This window comes from Garra rufa, chromosome 14, assembly GCF_049309525.1.
Source record: "Garra rufa chromosome 14, GarRuf1.0, whole genome shotgun sequence".
Classification (NCBI taxonomy): domain Eukaryota; kingdom Metazoa; phylum Chordata; class Actinopteri; order Cypriniformes; family Cyprinidae; genus Garra; species Garra rufa.
The window spans coordinates 4813862-4833916 of record NC_133374.1 but is presented as its reverse complement, the minus strand read 5'-3'; the positions used below and the strand labels follow the sequence as shown (position 1 = coordinate 4833916).

Here is a 20055-nt window from a genome sequence, read left to right as displayed (position 1 = left end):
GTTAGATTTATCTCAAATCATGTTGGCTCTTTTGTCTGATGCAACATGCATAAAAAATGATGATGTGTGAAAAAAAGGTAACATTCACATGATAAAACACTCAGAATTATTTGTAAAATGTGATTACAAATGTATAAATGACTGATATATGTCTATATCTCACCCCGTACACCAGCTCCCCAACCATGCCGTTCCAGATCTTCGTCTCTGGATCTCTAGCTCCGTATTTCCCATCAGGAACGATGGAGATCTTGTACTTGATGCCGATGTGCTTAGCAATCTCGGACGCCAGATCCACACAGTATCCTTCATACTGGTCGTTGCCTTCATACATCTCCCAGTTCTTCTTCAACATCACGTACGGTCCTTCCTAAACACACACACACACCACACACACACACAGACAGACAGAGACAGAGGTGGGCAGGGATGGTCAAGCTGACCTCAAAATTAAACTGTATTATAAATTACACTTAAATCAAGGTCCATTTTTGGCTTTATAGGTTCTTTAGAGATCTTTAAAAAAATTCTTCAGATCAGTGTTTTGGTTACTAGGTTCTTTAAAGCACTTTTTTCATATAGTAACTTCATTAACACTCATAAATGTGTAGGATAAGCCATAAAAAGTGTTGCAATGTGCTCATTAGTGTTGCAGTCAATAAAGGTTTAAATGACAAGATGATCACTATAAATCAAAACATTTATTTGAATCATTTCCACACAGAATCCGAAACATTGATTTACATTAAAACCATTCGAAGCAAAGTGCAAGTGTTTAGTCACTATTATCTGGTTGATGACAATCATATGATTTAATTAGAGCATATTGCAATAAACAAGCTCATATAATGAAAATAAAATCAAGAGATCATTTCTGACAAGAGAAATCAGTCTGAACAATAAAGCAAGGATCATTTAAACAAACAAATAATACATTTTGACAGTGTAAATGTTAAAGTACATTCATTTAATACTCTTTATGTTACATTGTATATATATTTTTGTACATTTCTAGAGGTCTTTAATGGAGAAAGTGAATGAAAGATCATCACACAGCGTATAGTGATTGTATTTCACTTTGACACTGATATGGAAACACATTCATGTGGATATGAAGGCACACAAGAGCAGAACATAAATTATTTTAGACTTGAGTCTAAGTCTATAGATTATGTGCGTTGTACTGTCTTTTTGCTATAGAAAATAATTTCTTCTTGTCCCTAATTGTGTATAAATAAATGCAAGTGTTTAGAGTATTTATTTATTTATTTTTTAAATGTATTATTAATGTGTGTGTGTGTATATATATTATATATATATATATATATATATATATATATATACATATATATATGTATATATGAAAATAAAATTACAAATATAATTACTCAACCAAAAATTTAAATATACTTGTAGTTTTTATATATAAATTATATATATTTACAAGTAAATGTATAAAAACCTGTTTTATTAAACATCAAGTTTGCTTAGAGTGAATATACCTGTTCATGATATATATAATAAACAAGTATATTCACTCTAAGCAAACTTTAATAAAATTATTTAACATTTTACTTGTATAAATTAATCATTTATTTTAAAAATAAATTACAAATACATTTTCTGAACAAAAAGTGCGTTTAGAGGAAATGCACTTGTGATTTATTTGTAAAGAAATGATTTATACATTTACTAGTAAATATTTTTTTTTGCATAAAATACATTACAAAAAAATTACAAACACAAAATTGTGTTTATATATTTACTAGTAAGCGTATACATTAATAATTAATTTAATTTATATAAATATTCTATAAATATTAATTTATTTTTAATTCATTTTCTAATTTAAGTAAATTTAGTGAAAAATGCATTTAGAGGAAATACGCTTGTGATTTTGTTTTTAAACAAATTATTTATGTATTTACTAGTAAGTAAATAATTTTACTGAACAGTGTTTTGAGTAAATATACTTTATAAATGTATATTTATTTGTAATTTAGATTTCTTCCCAATAATAGATATAACATGTTTTAATACATGTCTTGTTTTTTTTTTTTAATATTATTATTTTGTATTTGTATTTAATATAATTGTATTTTTATTTCGCTGGTAAATATATAAACACAAGTCATTAAAAAAACATTTATTTAAAAAGATTTTGAGTAAATTTACTGAAAAAGTGCATTTAGAAGAGATACACTTATATATTTACTAGTAAATAAATAATTTTACTGAACACAAAGTGTTTTGAGTAAATATACTTGTAATATAGATTATTTATACATTTACCAGTAAATATATAAATACACAATTTTTTAGAAGACCTAAACAGCAGACAGCACTGCAAATAAATGATTAAGACATGAAACCAAGCTATAATAATATAACACCTTGTACATGTAACTCTTTATATAAATGCCAGCATGAGACTGTGGCTAATTCCTATTAGCTGTAGTTATTGACAGCATATCACTAATGCTGTTAATAGACAGATTATAAAATACAAATCTTAAAAATGACTTTTATAGTGGTTTTGCCAGTGAAAAGTGCGCCATTTACAGTCCAAAACAGCAAATATGTGGCTGGATTTTGATGTGAGAGACAACAGGAGATGGACTTTTTTCCACTGGATGAAGCGTTAATATGGATTAGTTAAAGCATTTTTTTTTTTTTTTTACAAACGCACAGCTTTTGGCTTTTCAAGATGTTAACTGATGGACTGGAGTGGTTTCATCTACTTCTCGGATGGCCTGAGGGTGAGTACATTTTCAGCAATTTATAATTTTTGAGTGAACTACTCCTAATACATATAACTCATATAAATGGAGCTAATTCCTATTATCTGCAGTTATTGACAGCATGTCAATATCTGATCAAAAAGATCATAAAACCTTTTCACTGGAGATAGCGTTATTATGGACTCATATTTTAGTTAAAAACATCCTAATGATGGATTAGTGTATTATTGTGATGTTTTCATCAGCTGTTTGGACTCTCATTCTGACGGCACCCATGCACATCCATTGGTGAGCAAGTGATGGAATGCTACATTTCTCCAAATCTGATGAAGAAACAAACTCATCTACATCTTGAATGGCCTGAGGGTGAGATCATAAAACTTTTTCACTGGAGATAGCGTTATTATGGACTCGCATTTTAATTAAAAACATCTTAATGATGGATTAGTGTATTATTGTGATGTTTTTATCAGCTGTTTGGACTCTCATTCTGACGGCACCCATTCACATCCATTGGTGAGCAAGTGATGGAATGCTACATTTCTCCAAATCTGATGAAGAAACAAACTCATCTACATCTTGGACGGCCTGAGGGTGAGATCATAAAACTTTTTCACTGGAGATAGCGTTATTATGGACTCGCATTTTAGTTAAAAACATCCTAATGATGGATTAGTTTCTTACAAACACACAACTTTTGGCTTCTCAAGATGTTAATTGATGGACTGGAGTGGTGTGGATCAGTGATGCGCGTGTCAATGTATAAACAACCCGAACCCGACCGACGTTTTCAACTAACCCGCCCGCAACTCGGACCGCAAAAAAAAAAAAAAAATTGTACTCGACCCGCAAGTTTAATATTTGCGACTGACACCAGCGATTATTTGCGGCTATGCGGTGGAGATGCGTTCACTGTCAAACATCATTCGCCATTAATTAGATATTTTGTCAAAAGAGTTTTTCTTGATTACAAGAAAAATACAGATTGTTCTTGTTGTGATTTATTTTGTCTTTCCTTAATAAAGATTTAATTAGTTTAATTTTCGAAGTACTCTAAATTATGTCAGTGATTCTCCGATGTTAAATATGATCAAGAATTATTTTATGTTGATCTACAGTGTAATAAAAATTAAGAAAAAGATTAGCCTATAGCCCTAAACATATAGACTACAAGCTAATTCATTTTTTCTTAACTTTTAACTTCTTCTAAAAAATTATCAAGAATATTAAATCAACTTAATAGGCTAGGTTAACGAATTTTCTTATACAAACATAACGAATACACTTCAAAACGTCAAAAATGTTTCATATATAAATTCAGGAATCATGAATATGACAAAATAATATTAGTTTATATATATTGATTGTATAGCTATAATAGTTGTATCAAATGAATAAGGAAATTATAGTGCCTTGAATTATGTTTAATTTTGTTCGTTTCGCTCTCTGGAAATGTAAAGACAAAATACAATTTTTACTTGGAATTCGTTTTTAACTCTCATTCTGACGGCACCCATTCACATCCATTGGTGAGCAAGTGATGGAATGCTACATTTCTCCAAATCTGATGAAGAAACAAACTCATCTACATCTCGGATGGCCTGAGGGTGAGATCATAACTTTTTCACTGGAGGAAGCGTTATTATGGACTCGCATTTTAATTAAAACCATCTTAATGATGGATTCGTTTCTTACAAACCCTTTTGTCTTTTCAAGATGTTAACTGATGGACTGGAGTGGTGTGGTGTGGATACTCTGGTGGATTATTGTGATGTTTTTATCAGCTGTTTGGACTCTCATTCTGACGGCACCCATTCACATCCATTGGTGAGCAAGTGATGGAATGCTACATTTCTCCAAATCTGATGAAGAAACAAACTCATCTACATCTCGGATGGCCTGAGGGTGAGATCATAACTTTTTCACTGGAGGAAGTGTTATTATGGACTCGCATTTTAATTAAAAACATCTTAATGATGGATTCGTTTCTTACAAACCCACATCTTTTGTCTTTTCAAGATGTTAACTGATGGACTGGAGTGGTGTGGATACTCTGGTGGATTATTGTGATGTTTTTATCAGCTGTTTGGACTCTCACTCTGACGGCACCCATTCACATCCATTGGTGAGCAAGTGATGAAATGCTACATTTCTCCAAATCTGATGAAGAAACAAACTCGTCTACATCTCGGATGGCCTGAGGGTGAGATCATAACTTTTTCACTGGAGGAAGCGTTATTATGGACTCGCATTTTGATTAAAAACATCTTAATGATGGATTAGTTTCTTACAAACACACATCTTTTGTCTTTTCAAGATGTTAACTGGTGGACTGGAGTGGTGTGGATACTCTGGTGGATTATTGTGATGTTTTTATCAGCTGTTTGGACTCTCACTCTGACGGCACCCATTCACATCCATTGGTGAGCAAGTGATGGAATGCTACATTTCTCCAAATCTGATGAAGAAACAAACTCATCTACATCTCGGATGGCCTGAGGGTGAGATCATAACTTTTTCACTGGAGGAAGCGTTATTATGGACTCGCATTTTGATTAAAAACATCTTAATGATGGATTAGTTTCTTACAAACACACATCTTTTGTCTTTTCAAGATGTTAACTGGTGGACTGGAGTGGTGTGGATACTCTGGTGGATTATTGTGATGTTTTTATCAGCTGTTTGGACTCTCACTCTGACGGCACCCATTCACATCCATTGGTGAGCAAGTGATGGAATGCTACATTTCTCCAAATCTGATGAAGAAACAAACTCATCTACATCTCGGATGGCCTGAGGGTGAGATCATAACTTTTTCACTGGAGGAAGCGTTATTATGGACTCGCATTTTAATTAAAAACATCTTAATGATGGATTCGTTTCTTACAAATACACATCTTTTGTCTTCTCAAGATGTTAACTGGTGGACTGGAGTGGTGTGGATACTCTGGTGGATTATTGTGATGTTTTTATCAGCTGTTTGGACTCCACTCTGACGGCACCCATTCACATCCATTGGTGAGCAAGTGATGCAGTGCTACATTTTGCCAAATCTGATGAAAAAACAAACTCGTCTACATCTCGGATGGCCTGAGGGTGAGATCATAACTTTTTCACTGGAGGAAGCGTTATTATGGACTCGCATTTTAATTAAAAACATCTTAATGATGGATTCGTTTCTTACAAATACACATCTTTTGTCTTCTCAAGATGTTAACTGGTGGACTGGAGTGGTGTGGATACTCTGGTGGATTATTGTGATGTTTTTATCAGCTGTTTGGACTCCACTCTGACGGCACCCATTCACATCCATTGGTGAGCAAGTGATGCAGTGCTACATTTTGCCAAATCTGATGAAAAAACAAACTCCTCTACATCTCGGATGGCCTGAGGTTGAGTACATTTCCAGCAAATTATCGTTTTCGAGTGATCTACTCCTTAACAGTGAGTGGGTGGACAAATCAGCCTGCTCTACGTCCAGATGAAGGACATTAAGAAAAGCAAACGAATGAATGGACAGAAACATGAATGGATGTGTGTGTGTGTGTGTGTTTCTCAGGATTGGTTTATTCTCGCGGATGAGCTCGTGAGGCTTCACTGTAGATAAATCGTGTGCTATCTGCAGGCGTGGAGTTAATGAACGTTACATAGGAGGAACACGCCTCGCATCCCCTCAGCCTGGAGTTACACTAATTACAGCTATCAGTTACGCAGCAATCCAGCTCTCCATCCGTCTCTCTCTCCGCCCGGAGCCCACATGTCCACAAACACACATCCACAAACACATCTGGATGTGTTGCTTGTGCATCGCGATACGTTGCTCTGCATCTGTCACACTTACGCTTGATCAATTCGACAACTCTCATCGGATTAATTAACGTGTCTATTTTTAGTAAGTGTTCGTGCTCGTGTTGTGTAATTAAATAGTTCTTGTTTAAAGTCAACATGAAATGGCCCGATCTACTGATGTATTAATGTTTTATTTATGTTGAATTAATGTGGTTGTGTTTCATATTAGACTCTGCAGTGCATTGTGGGAGATCTCAAACCCTAGAGGCAAGCACTGCGGAGACTGAAGGTCAGGTTTGTACACTGCTGCTCAAAAGTTTGGGATCAGAAAGATTTTTAATGCTTTTTAAAAGGAGACTTTTCTGCTCATCAAGGCTGTGTTTAAAAATACATAAAAAACTGTAATATTGTAAAATGTTAATGCAATTTAAAATAGTGTCTTTCTTTTGATATACTTTAAAAATATAATTTATTCCTGTGATGCAAAGCCAAATTTTCATCAGGTATTACTCCAGTTTTAAGTGTCACATGATCCTTCAGAAATTAGTTTTAAAACAGTTCTGCTGCAAAATATTTTTTTTTGATATTATATATTTTTCTTTTTGTCAGGATTCTTTGATGAATAAAAGGTAAAAAAAAAAAAAAAAAACATTTATTCAAATGTAATTTTTTTCTAACAATGTAAATATGTGCTATCACTTCTTATTGATTTAACACATCCTTGCTGAAAAAAAGTATTTGTTTCTTTCAAAAAAAGAAAGAATACAAATTTACTGGCCCCAAAAATGTGAACAGTAGAGTATATTGTTAGAATACCTTTCTATTTTAAATAAATGCTGTTCTTATTAACCTTTTATTAATCAAAGAATCCTGGGAAAAAAAGTATTACATGTTCCAAAAAAATATTAAGCAACACAACTGTTTTCCAGAATGATTTCTGAAAGATCATGTGACACTGAAGAATGGAGTAATGATGCTAAAAATGCAGCTTTGTATCACAGAAATAAATTACATTTTAAAATATATTCACATAGAAAATGGCTATTTTAAATTGAAATTATATTTTACAATATTAAAGTGTTTTTCTGTATTTTTAATCAAATTAATGAAGCCTTGATGAGCATACACTGTAAAAACTGACTTAAAAAAAAATTGGAGGAAACCCATTGCCTTAAAAATTAAGTTAATAATAATAAAAAAATAAGTGAAGTGAATTGTCAAGTCTGCTTAACTTATTTTTATTAATTATTCTGTACTTAAAAAAAATTGAGGAAACCTGTTGCCTTAAAATTAAGTCAACTTATCACCTTTTAGAGTGTAAGAAACATCTTTAAAAAACATTACAAATCTTTCTGATCCCAAACTTTTGAGCAGCAGTGTATCTCAAAGTTGATTCTTAATTTATATGTATTATTATTTGTTATTATTGCCATAATCTTGTTTATATTAATGTTATCTGGCGTTAAATTACTGCATTAAGTATAAGCAAGATGTTAGAAAGGCTGCATTAGTTACAGCAGAAACCGAACACACAAATTTACAAACTTTTTAACTTATTTACTTTATTAAAGTTAATATTTTAGTCATTTTAACAGCAAATTTACAGATTCATAGCTCTCTGATATTTTTTTTATTTAGAATTTTTAAAATTATTTAAAATGTTTTTTTTAAAATTAATATTAATGCTTTGAATTAATTTCTCAATATTTAAAATTATTTATTTTTAGTCCATTATTGTGTACTAAATTTTTATAATTGATATACTTTTAATTCATTAAATCTGTTTTTAAATAAATTTTATTTACTGAACAAAAAGTATTTAGCCTATTTCTTTAAATAAATTATTTAAAAAAAACATTCTAGCTAATATGTAAACAATTTATTTACAAATATAGTATATTTATGGAACTGAAAGAGTTTCAAGTAAATTGTATTTGGTTCTCTGTTGTCTGTCACACAAAAATCAAATATTTAATATTTTAGTAGCTGATTTTGATTAGTATTTTTTTATCATATTAATTGTACATTTTTATTATTTATTTAGGAAATAATCACTTCATTCCTCAATATGTATACGTGGACAGAAAGTGCGGTTTTCATTCTGTAAATATACTTGTCATTTCTTTTTAAACAAACTATATTTATAGAACAAATTATTTTAGACTACATTTAAAATAAATTATATATACTTTCCAAATAAATGATTACTATTTTTACTAGTAATGTTTACAATGTATTAAAAAATAAATTACAAGCATATTTACAGAATAAGTAAATATACATTACCAGTCAAAAGTTTTTTTTTTTTCATGTTTTTTTAGGAAGCCTCTTCTGCTCACCAAGCCTGCATTTATTTCATCCAAAAATATAGCAAAAGCAGTAATATTGTAAAATATTTTTACTATTTAAAATAATGTCTTTCTATTTGAATATATTTTAAAATGTAATTTATTCCTGTGATCAAAGCTGCTTTTTCAGCATCATTACTCCAGCCTTCAGTGTCACATAATCCTTCAGAAATCATTCTAATTTGCTGATGTTTTATCATCAGTATTTAATTTTGAGGGAAATTGTGATGATAAATACATTCATAATATTACAAAAGATAAATACTGTTCTAAACTTTCTATTCATCAAAGAAACCTAAACAAGTTTTAAGCTGTTTTCAACATAATAATATTTTTTTTAAGCAGCAAATCAGATTGGATAGATTTCTGAAGGATCGTGTGACTGAAGTAATGATGCTAAAAATTCAGCTTTAAAAACACAGGAATAAATTTGATTTAAAAATATATTCAAATATAAAACAGTTATTTTAAATAGTAAAAATATTTCTGAATTTTACAGTTTTTGCTGTACTTTGGATCAAATAAATGCAGGCTTGGTGAGCAGAAGAAAAAAATCTTGCTGTACTAAAACTTTGACTGGTAGTGTAATTGTATTTTTTTTAATTATTATTCTGAAGTTATATATTTAATAGTGAATATATAGTACCAATGAGGAAATAAGAATAAGTGGGTAGAACTACAAATATATTATGAAACTATAACATATTATACATTACTTGCTAACATCTCACTTGAAGCTGTTAATAAGTATAGATCATGAAACAGCAGCCACTGTGTGTGTAACCACATCAGAAATGAGAAACCAGGTCTTTATATTCTTTGTAAAGGCTGTGACACGCTGTATCTGAGCATAAATAAAACTATTTCACAAACTGCCACGGTGACGACTGATACTAGCTGCTCTCTATACGCTGTATCTGATATGGAGATGCTACAAGGTGTGTCACAAACCTTTACCTAATGTGCTTGAGAAGCCAATTCTGAATCAAACTGGATTTAGGCATTGAATTTGACATTATAATGCAATCTCAATGAGTTTTGAATGATGCATGATCCTGATGAATATACATATCATTTCATTGTCCCATGGATGTTAGAGATCATCCTTTATAAACAAGGAAAACAGCATCTCAGGTAATCACACCTTCAAAAAAAAAACAAAAAAAAACACAATCCTCGGATGGTTTTCAGGACATTTAAAGGCAACACAATAATGTGCAAACAAAAACATGGCATGAAGCCTAAACTTTTATTTTAGAGTGAGTATTGTAAATGTAGATTTGATTTGAGCTTTTAGTGTTGAATCGTTTGCTATGATATTTTTGGTTTATATACATTTTCTGTCAGCAAGTTATTACATTTTGATTAAAGATTTATTAAAAACTTTTTTTCTTTTAGAATCACATGCACTGAAGTGTGGTAACGTTCATTAAAAAGTTAACAGATTTATTTAGTTATTATTAATATTAAATGTTTCTGAAAAGCATTTGGGAAATAATGAATAATGGGACTTGGTTTTATTCATCAGGATTTGATGAAAGTGTTTCTTTTTAGATAAATGTGCACTTAAAGGTGCCATAGAATGGAAAACTGAATTTACCTTGGCAAAGTTAAATAATAACAGTTCAGTACATGGACATGACATACCATGAGTCTCAAACACCATCGTTTCCTCCTTCTTATATAAATCTAGTGTTTGCAAAAGACCACCGAAAAATAGGTCAATTCCAACATAACGCTGACTGTTACCTAACTTTCCCGAGATCGTTAATAGTTACGCCCCCAACATTTGCATCTCCCAATCATCAGTAACGTCAGCACATCAGTAAAACAAGGCAAGCCAATGAAGGGACATGGTTAGCTTAATGCTAGCGCTAGCCTGTTACATTGCAGTACATAGGATTTCACTTACCACATAAACAGAGAGATGACTGCGCTGATGATGGCGAATGATTTACAGATCTTGAGAATCACTGACGAGCTGCTCAACTTGTGTGGTAAGTACTTGTGTCTCACTGTAACTTTACACAGAGCACATGCGATCACAGAATAATATGTCCGCGATTCAAAACGGCAGATTCAACAAACCGCATATTAAAAGCGGCTAGAGCTCCTAATTAAATATATATTTTTATCTATGTGCGAGCTATAGAGATGAGCAGCTCTGTGAAACATCCAATCAGAGCAGAGCTCATTAATATTCATGAAGCTTCCAAATAAGGCAAAAACAGAGCATTTCGTTCTAGGGGCAAATCCTAGGGTTGTAAATGGACCTTTAAAACCATTTTTTGCCCTTTCCTATGCCATATACCTTCTATGTAGATATCAGAGAACAATTAAAAAATATTCTCTCAATGCATTCTATGGCACCTTTAAGTGTAAAAACATTTGTTTTTAACACATTACCAATTTAATGTGTATTTAAATGCTGAAATATTAAATATTTCTGACTATATTATGTGGGAAATAATTAATTTTGGTGCTTTAAAATTTTTTTCTTTAAAATAACATGCACTGAAGTGTAAAAATTATTTTTTATTCATTTTTGCTTTTTACATGTTACCAATATATGGGTCAAAGATGTTAAGATGTCCATGTCAAAAGACATTTACAAAAGTGATTTTATGACCATAGAAAGCACATTAAATGTAAGTGAACCTACTTTTAAGGTTTCAGCTAAGTTTTTGGAGAATAAAATGTCAAAATTTAGTTAAAACAATGTTACACTGTTATGTAAAAATGTAAACAACACGCTTATTCTGACCTGTACATATTAAAATATATAAAATAATAAGGGAGCATATTACATTTTATTGTGTTTTAAATTAGTAAAAAAAAATCTTACTGACAAATGGGCAAAACCTTGGATAGCTACAAATTAAAAAAAAGTGTTAGTATTTGGGTTGAAGGTAATTTCTCTTTTAATGTATCATAAATTGATTTTTGTTCTAAATATGTCTGACAAGATTGTTACACTTAATGACATTTTAGTCTTCTGTAAATTAGGGAAAAAATGTATGATAATGTTTTGCTCAAAAATGCAATGAAATTAAACTGAAAACGTTTTAATATTTTTTGGGAAAAACAACAACAATTTAAAGCAGTATTACACTTGTTCTTTTTTCTTTTTTTTTTTTTTGCTTAAACCCTTTGACATCTTTGACCCATGTATATATAATTTACAGAAGACTCCGACTAAAATGTCATTGAGTGTAACAATCCTGTCAGGCTTATTTACAACAAAAATCAATTTATGACATTAAAAGATGAATTACTTTCACCCCAAATTCTAATTTAGATGTACGTTTAAAACACAATCAAATTTAATATGCTCCCATATTTATATATATATATATGTATGTGACCCTGGACCACAAAACCAGTCATAAGGTTAAATTTTACAAAACGGAGATATATACATCATATGAAAGCTCAATAAATACGCTTTCTATTGATGTATAGTTTGTTAGGATAGGACAATATTTGGCCGAGATACATCTATTTGAAAATCTGAAATCTAAGGGTGCAAAAAAAATCAAAATACTGAGAAAATCACCTTTAAAGTTGTCCAAATTAAGTTCTTTACAATGCATATTACTAATCAAAAATTACATTTTGATAGGTTTACAGTAAGAATTTTACAAAAAATCTTAATGTAACATGATCTTTACTTAATTTCCTAATGATTTTTGACATAAAAGAAAAATCAATAATTTTGACCCATACAATGTATTTTTGGCTATTGCTACAAATATACCCCAGCGACTTAAGACTGGTTTTGTGGTCCAGGGTCACATATGTCAGAATAAGCATGTTGTTTGAATTTTGACAAAATGACAATGTAACTTAAAAAAAAAAAGGAAATTTTACTCTCTAAAAACTTATTTGAAACCTTAAATGTAAACACTTTACTTACATTTAATGTGCATTATGTGGACACAAAATTAATTTTTGATGTGGACATCTTCACGTCTTTGACCCATATATTTTTAAGATTTTAAGTTTAATGTTTTAATATTTTATATTTCTGAATATTTGAATGGTTGGGCTTATTGGATCATTGATATTATCGGTCTTTGACCTTGTTTATATTAGCAAAAAAAGTATCTGCATAGGCAAAGAAAGTTATTACATTTACAGATCATAAAAATGCATTTTTTTATGTTAGCATGCACTTTAGTATCGTGCACGATGAGAGCAGGGGCATTTGTTACGATAGTGCCTCGGGTGGCTTTCGCTTTCATGATGCCTTTAAATGCCACCTATGTAATTCATAAAGCAAGGGCAAGCAATCACAAGAAGACAAAACGAAATACCCACGAAGCTGCTTTTTACACCCTTGGCATTGCACCTCAGGTACGTGGGCTGAATGTTAGTGAATGTTTAACGCTGCAGTCCCAGCTGAGGAGAGTCTGAAAACAGCTGAATCATTACACTCTCTCTGGTGTCTCACGCTTGTCTCGTCCTCTTCTCTCTGCTCAGTGTCTGAACTGCGGATTCTTTAGCAGTGATGGAAACGTTGACGATCCTGCAGAGGTAAAATTCTCCATCGCCTTAAAAAGCGCACGGCAGAAAAGAAAAGAGAGAAAGAGAAGGAGAGGGAGAGAGAGAGAGAGAGAGGAGGAGCCTGCTAAGGTATAACTTTCTATCGCTCTTTTCCCTGATCAAACTCTTACAGAATTTACCACACTAACCATAGTTTCCAACAAAATACCATTGTTGTTACAGTAAAACTGGGGCAGTAGTTTAACAAATGGAAAGCAATTAAAAAACTTCAAATATGGTTTGAAGAACAGGTTGTGTATATTTATGTAATGATAAAACAATGCTTATAGCATTTTTCATACATAACGTTCAGTACAAAATTAAAATTAAAACAATAATTTGATCTTTTTTTCCCATTCCGCCAGAGGATAAAAAGTTACACATCATAATTCCAACAATATTTCTCAAAGTTAGAAATTGCGAGATATAAACACAGAATTGAGCGCTATAAACAATTGCGAGATGCAAACTAAATTGCAAGATATACAGTAAACAAATTAAAAAAAAAATGTATGCAGAATTGTGAGATATAAACAAAGTTGTGAGATATAAATCCAGAATTGCAAGATATAAACTCTGTTGCGCAATATAAATACAGACATTTGAGGAAAATAAATGCAGAATTTTGATATAAGCTTAGAATTAACAAAATAAAAACAAAAAATACTTAATGCAGAATTGTGAGGTATAAACAAAATATTGTGAGGTATAAACTCAGAATTGTGAGATATAAATGTAAAATTGTGTGATCAAACTCAAACTTGCAAAAAGTATTCATACTCCATTTTTTTTTCACATTTTGTTTTGTTGCAGCGTTATGTTAAACTGCTTTAAATTAGTTTTCCCCCACATCAATTTACACTCCATACACCATAATAATGACAAAGCAAAAACCAGATTTGCAAATTTTACAAATTTATTACAAATAAAACACTGAAATAAGTACATTGCATAAGTATTCATACCCTTAACTCAGTACATAGTTGAAGTACCTTTACAGCCTCAAGTCTTTTTGGGTCTGATGTGACAAGCTTTGCACATCTGCATTTGGCAATTATCTGCCATTCTTTACCTCACCTTTTCACCTCTCAAACTCTGTCAGCTTGGATGGGGGCAGACATTTTCTAGAGTCCTAGTTGTTCCAGTCGTCTTCCGTTATGGATAATGGAGGCTACATGCTTCTGCAAATTTGTTTCTGAACTCTTCCCCTAGATCATTGCCTTAACACAAGTCTGTCACTGAGCTCTACAGGCAGTTATCTTGACCTCAGGACTTGGTTTTTGCTCTGATATGCATTTTCAGCTGTTAGACCTTTTCTGAGAGGTGTGTGCCTTTCTAAATCAGACTCATTCAAATGAATTTGCCACAGTTTAACTCCACTCCAAGTGTAGGAACATCTAGAAGCAATATGAATGCTCCTGAGCTAAATTTCGAGTGTCCCAGAAAAGGGTATGAATACTTATGCAACAGGATCTTTTCAGTTTTTTTTATTTCTAATAAATTTGCAAAGTTGTTACAAACCTGTTTTGTGCTTTGTCATTATGGTGTATGCGATGTAGATTGATGTGGGGAAAAAAAGTAATTTAAAGCAGTTTAATATAATGCTGCAACAAAACAAAACGTACCAAAAAAAAGGAGTATGAATACTTTGGCAACGCACTGTAGACGGAGAATTGCAAGATATACAGTAAACGCAGAATTGTGAGATATAAAAGTAGAAATGCGAGAAACTCAGAGTTGCAAGATATAAATGCAGAATTGTGAGATATAAACATACTGTAGAATTACGCTATATAAACTCAGACTTGCAAAATATAAACAGAATTGTCACAATATAAAAAAGTCAATTTGCCTTTTAAATTTTTTTTTATTCTGTGGCAGAAACAGCTTTTTATAATGTTCTTTTAATTCTAATGATGATATTTTCAAAATTAAAAATGTTTTAAATAAAACATTTAAAACGGTGTCTGACATCTTAGAATTTCAGGTGCATATTCTCTAAAATATGAACCCTTGGAGCTTGTCTAATTTCAATTGCTAAAAGGTTCTGAATATTTAGGGCTTTATTGCTGATGTCCTGCAAAATCGATTTCCGTCCGTGAGCTGTTGAAGAATCAGAGGTCAGATAGTGACTCAACACTTTTGCTAATGTCCCTGACTTAAATGCAACTTTTAGCAAGTTTGAAATAGCCTGCGCCAGTAAATGGGTGGCTCTTTGCCTTTGAGCAATGACCACTGAGCTTTTTCTCAGCTTCTTCTGTTTAATATGGCATTCATGTAGCTTAAATAGTAGAACATGATGCCAAGGCCATGGGTTCATTCCCAGTGTAATTTGCACCTACCAAATGCATTCATATAAAAGTAAATGTTCTCAGGCTAAAGAACTGACAGTAAATGCAAAGTCTCACAGCGTGTCTGTACATTCGTATATTCTAATTCAGCTTATTATAATTGCTTGCATGGTGCTCCTGCTCTTACTTCAGCAGTCCGTGACAGAATGGGATGGAAATGTCACAGGCAGTCTTTCAGTTTGTCATCTCATCCATTATTAATCGCTGAGTGTGACAGACCTCCGACTTTTCGGCAAAAACAGTCGGGCAGGTTTGACACTCCTGACCAAAATCAAATTGAGTCAGCGAGTGGGACAGCACCTTAGCAACGACTGCTGTAACTATGGTGATTTGTTGGAAACGGTGGTTACTGTGGTGCATTTTTAAGGGAAATTTAAACATCAACCTCAAATGCATAGGTAAACCCCCTTGTATCCTTATATATTGCAAAACTGATGACATTAATATGATAAATTAACTAATGCAGTGTCAACTCTCTCTCTCTGTTTCACTGGCTCTCTTTCTTTCCTCATTTCTCTCACCAATACAGTCCAGAGCAATGCAAGGGAGTTTTATTCAAGTATGTTTAACTGATGTAATGTGTTCTGCACCCTTTAGATGGTGCTATGTGTGTAAGACTGTGGATGTGGGTGGTTGCGTGTACATTACCATTATAGTCGTGACGATAACCGTTCTGTTCTCCATTGCAGAGTCATTTCCCATGGAGAGCTCATTCTGGACCAAAACCAATTTATCCAGGTCATTCCAGTAACCGATCTGCAGATGATAGACGACGGAGTGATCAATCCTGTGTGTGTGGGCATCTGGGTAAAATTACGGTGTGTGTATATGTATAAATGGATGCTTGTGTGTGTCTAAATGTATGAAATTGTGTGGTGTGTCTGACCTTGCGAGGGCCGTTACTCTTTAGCTCAAAGACATCCATGGTGTAGTTGACTCTGCGTCCATAATGGTCAAACTGGATATTCCCAGTGAGACCCTGGATTCTCACCTTTACACACACACACACATACACAAGGAAGTATTAGTAAGATGGAACACACGCCACTTTTGGTAAACATGGACTAAAGTTATCATTTATAGCTACATTTCATTTTGCTAAGTGGATTAAATCTTTAAGATAGGTTTAAATGTCAGATTTTATTGCAAGTTTATGTATCCTTTGCATCTTGCATTGTCCAAGTCCCACTTAGCCATGCCCACTCTTACCTTTGAGACAGTGTTCTGCTCACTCCCACTTTCAGTACAGAGCCCTGCTCATTCTTACCTGTCCAACAGCATCAAATCAACTCTCACCTGTTGAGTCCTGCCCACTCTTACTTTTCAGACAGCACCCCACCCTCTTTTACCTGTTGTACAGAGTCTATTCTCACCTTTCAGACAGTCAACTTTCATGTCAGAGAGCATCCTGCCCACTCTCACCTGTCTTTCATGTCTGTCCACACTTACCTTTCAGGTAATGCTTCACCCCTTGTACAGAGTCTTACCTATTCTCATTTTTCAGAAAGCATCCCACCCAGTCCTGCCTACTCTCAAATGTTATACAGTGTCCTGCTCACTCTGATCTTTCAGACAGCTTTCCACACACCTTCACCTGTCATATAGAGTCCTGCTCAATCCCACCTGCTGTATATAGTCTCGTCCAATCCCACCTGTCGTACACTCCCGTCCAATCCCACCTGCTGTATATAGTCTCGTCCATTCCCACCTGTCGTACACTCCCGTCCAATCCCACCTGTCGTACACTCCCGTCCAGTCCCACCTGTCGTACACTCCCGTCCAATCCCACCTGTTGTATATAGTCTCGTCCAATCCCACCTGTCATACACTCCTGTCCATTCCCACCTGTCATACACTCCCGTCCAATCCCACCTGTCGTACACTCCTGTCCATTCCCACCTGTCGTACACTCCCGTCCAATCCCACCTGTCGTACACTCCTGTCCATTCCCACCTGTCGTACACTCCCGTCCAATCCCACCTGTCGTACACTCCTGTCCATTCCCACCTGTCGTACACTCCCGTCCAATCCCACCTGTCGTACACTCCTGTCCATTCCCACCTGTCGTACCCTCCCGTCCAGTCCCACCTGTCGTACACTCCCGTCCAATCCCACCTGTCGTCCAATCCCACCTGTCGTACACTCCCATCCAATCCCACCTGTCGCACACTCCCATCCAATCCCACCTGTCATACACTCCCGTCCAATCCCACCTGTCGCACACTCCCGCCCATTTCCACCTGTCGCACACTCCTGTCCAATCCCACCTGTCGTACACTCCCATCCATTCCCACCTGCCATACACTCCCGTCTTATCCCACGTGTCGTACACTTCCGTCTATTCCCACCTGTCGTACAGTCCTGCCCATTTCCACCTGTCATACAGAGTCCAATCCATTCCCACCTGCCATACACTCATGCCCATTCCCTTTTGCCAGAGTTCCACTCATTTCCACTTGTCGTACACTCCCGTCCAATCCCACCTGTCGTACACTCCCATCCAATCCCACCTGTCGTACACTCCCATCCATTTCCACCTGTCATACACTCCCGTCCATTTCCACCTGTCGGACACTCCCGTCCAATCCCACCTGTCATACACTCATGCCCATTCCCTTTTGCCAGAGTTCCACTCATTTCCACTTGTCGTACACTCCCGTCCAATCCCACCTGTCGTACACTCCCATCCAATCCCACCTGTCGTACACTCCCATCCATTTCCACCTGTCATACACTCCCGTCCATTTCCACCTGTCGGACACTCCCGTCCAATCCCACCTGTCATACACTCATGCCCATTCCCTTTTGCCAGAGTTCCACTCATTTCCACTTGTCGTACACTCCCGTCCAATCCCACCTGTCGTACACTCCCATCCAATCCCACCTGTCGTACACTCCCATCCATTTCCACCTGTCATACACTCCCGTCCATTTCCACTTGTCGTACACTCCCGTCCAATCCCACCTGTCGTACACTCCCATCCAATCCCACCTGTCGTACACTCCCATCCATTTCCACCTGTCATACACTCCCGTCCATTTCCACCTGTCGGACACTCCCGTCCAATCCCACCTGCCATACACTCATGCCCATTCCCTTTTGCCAGAGTTCCACTCATTTCCACTTGTCGTACACTCCCGTCCAATCCCACCTGTCGTACACTCCCATCCAATCCCACCTGTCGTACACTCCCATCCATTTCCACCTGTCATACACTCCCGTCCATTTCCACTTGTCGGACACTCCCGTCCATTTCCACCTGTCGGACACTCCCGTCCAATCCCACCTGTCATACACTCCCGTCCATTTCCACCTGTCGTACACTCCCGTCCATTTCCACCTGTCGGACACTCCCGTCCAATCCCACCTGTCGTACACTCCCGTCCATTTCCACCTGTCGTACACTCCCGTCCATTTCCACTTGTCGGACACTCCCGTCCAATCCATCCTGTCATACACTCCCGTCCATTTCCACCGGTCGTACACTCCTGTCCATTTCCACCTGTCGTACACTCCCGTCCAATCCATCCTGTCATACACTCCTGTCCATTTCCACCTGTCGTACACTCCCGTCCATTTCCACCTGTCGTACACTCCCGTCCATTTACACCTGTCGTACACTCCCGTCCATTTACACCTGTCGTACACTCCCGTCCAATCCATCCTGTCATACACTCCCGTCCATTTCCACCTGTCGGACACTCACGTCCGATCCCACCTGTTGTACACTCCTCCCATCCATTCCCACCTGCTGTATAAAGTCTCGTCCATTCCCACTTGTTGCACAGAGTCCCCCATTCCCACCTGTCGTACACTCCCGTCCGATCCCACCTGTCGTACACTCCCATCCATTCCCACCTGCTGTATAAAGTCTCGTCCATTCCCACTTGTTGCACAGAGTCCCCCATTCCCACCTGTCGTACACTCCCGTCCATTCCCACCTGTCGTACACTCCCATCCATTCCCACCTGCTGTATAAAGTCTCGTCCATTCCCACTTGTTGCAGAGTCCACCATTCCCACCTGTCGTACACTCCCGTCCAATCCCACCTGTCGTACACTCCCATCCATTCCCACCTGCTGTATAAAGTCTTGTCCATTCCCACCTGTCGTACACTCCCATCCATTCCCACCTGCTGTATAAAGTCTCGTCCATTCCCACCTGTCGTACACTCCCGTCTATTCCCACCTGCCATACACTTATGCCCATTCCCTTTTGCCAGAGTTCCACTCATTTCCACTTGTTGTACAGTCCTGCCCATTCCCACCTGCCATACAATC

The 20055-nt window shown here is 35.5% G+C and overlaps 1 protein-coding gene across 1 annotated transcript in view; it reads right to left on the bottom strand.

The window, feature by feature from the left end:
- Positions 1–20055, bottom strand: part of gria4a (glutamate receptor, ionotropic, AMPA 4a) — a 103153-nt gene that overhangs the window by 49180 nt on the left and 33918 nt on the right. The window contains exons 6-8 of the mRNA XM_073818285.1: positions 16661–16765; positions 16423–16530; positions 164–370 (exon numbers count right to left, since the gene is read on the bottom strand). Of these exons, the coding sequence (XP_073674386.1) occupies positions 164–370; positions 16423–16530; positions 16661–16765 (420 nt within the window). The remainder of the gene's footprint in view (positions 1–163; positions 371–16422; positions 16531–16660; positions 16766–20055) is intronic.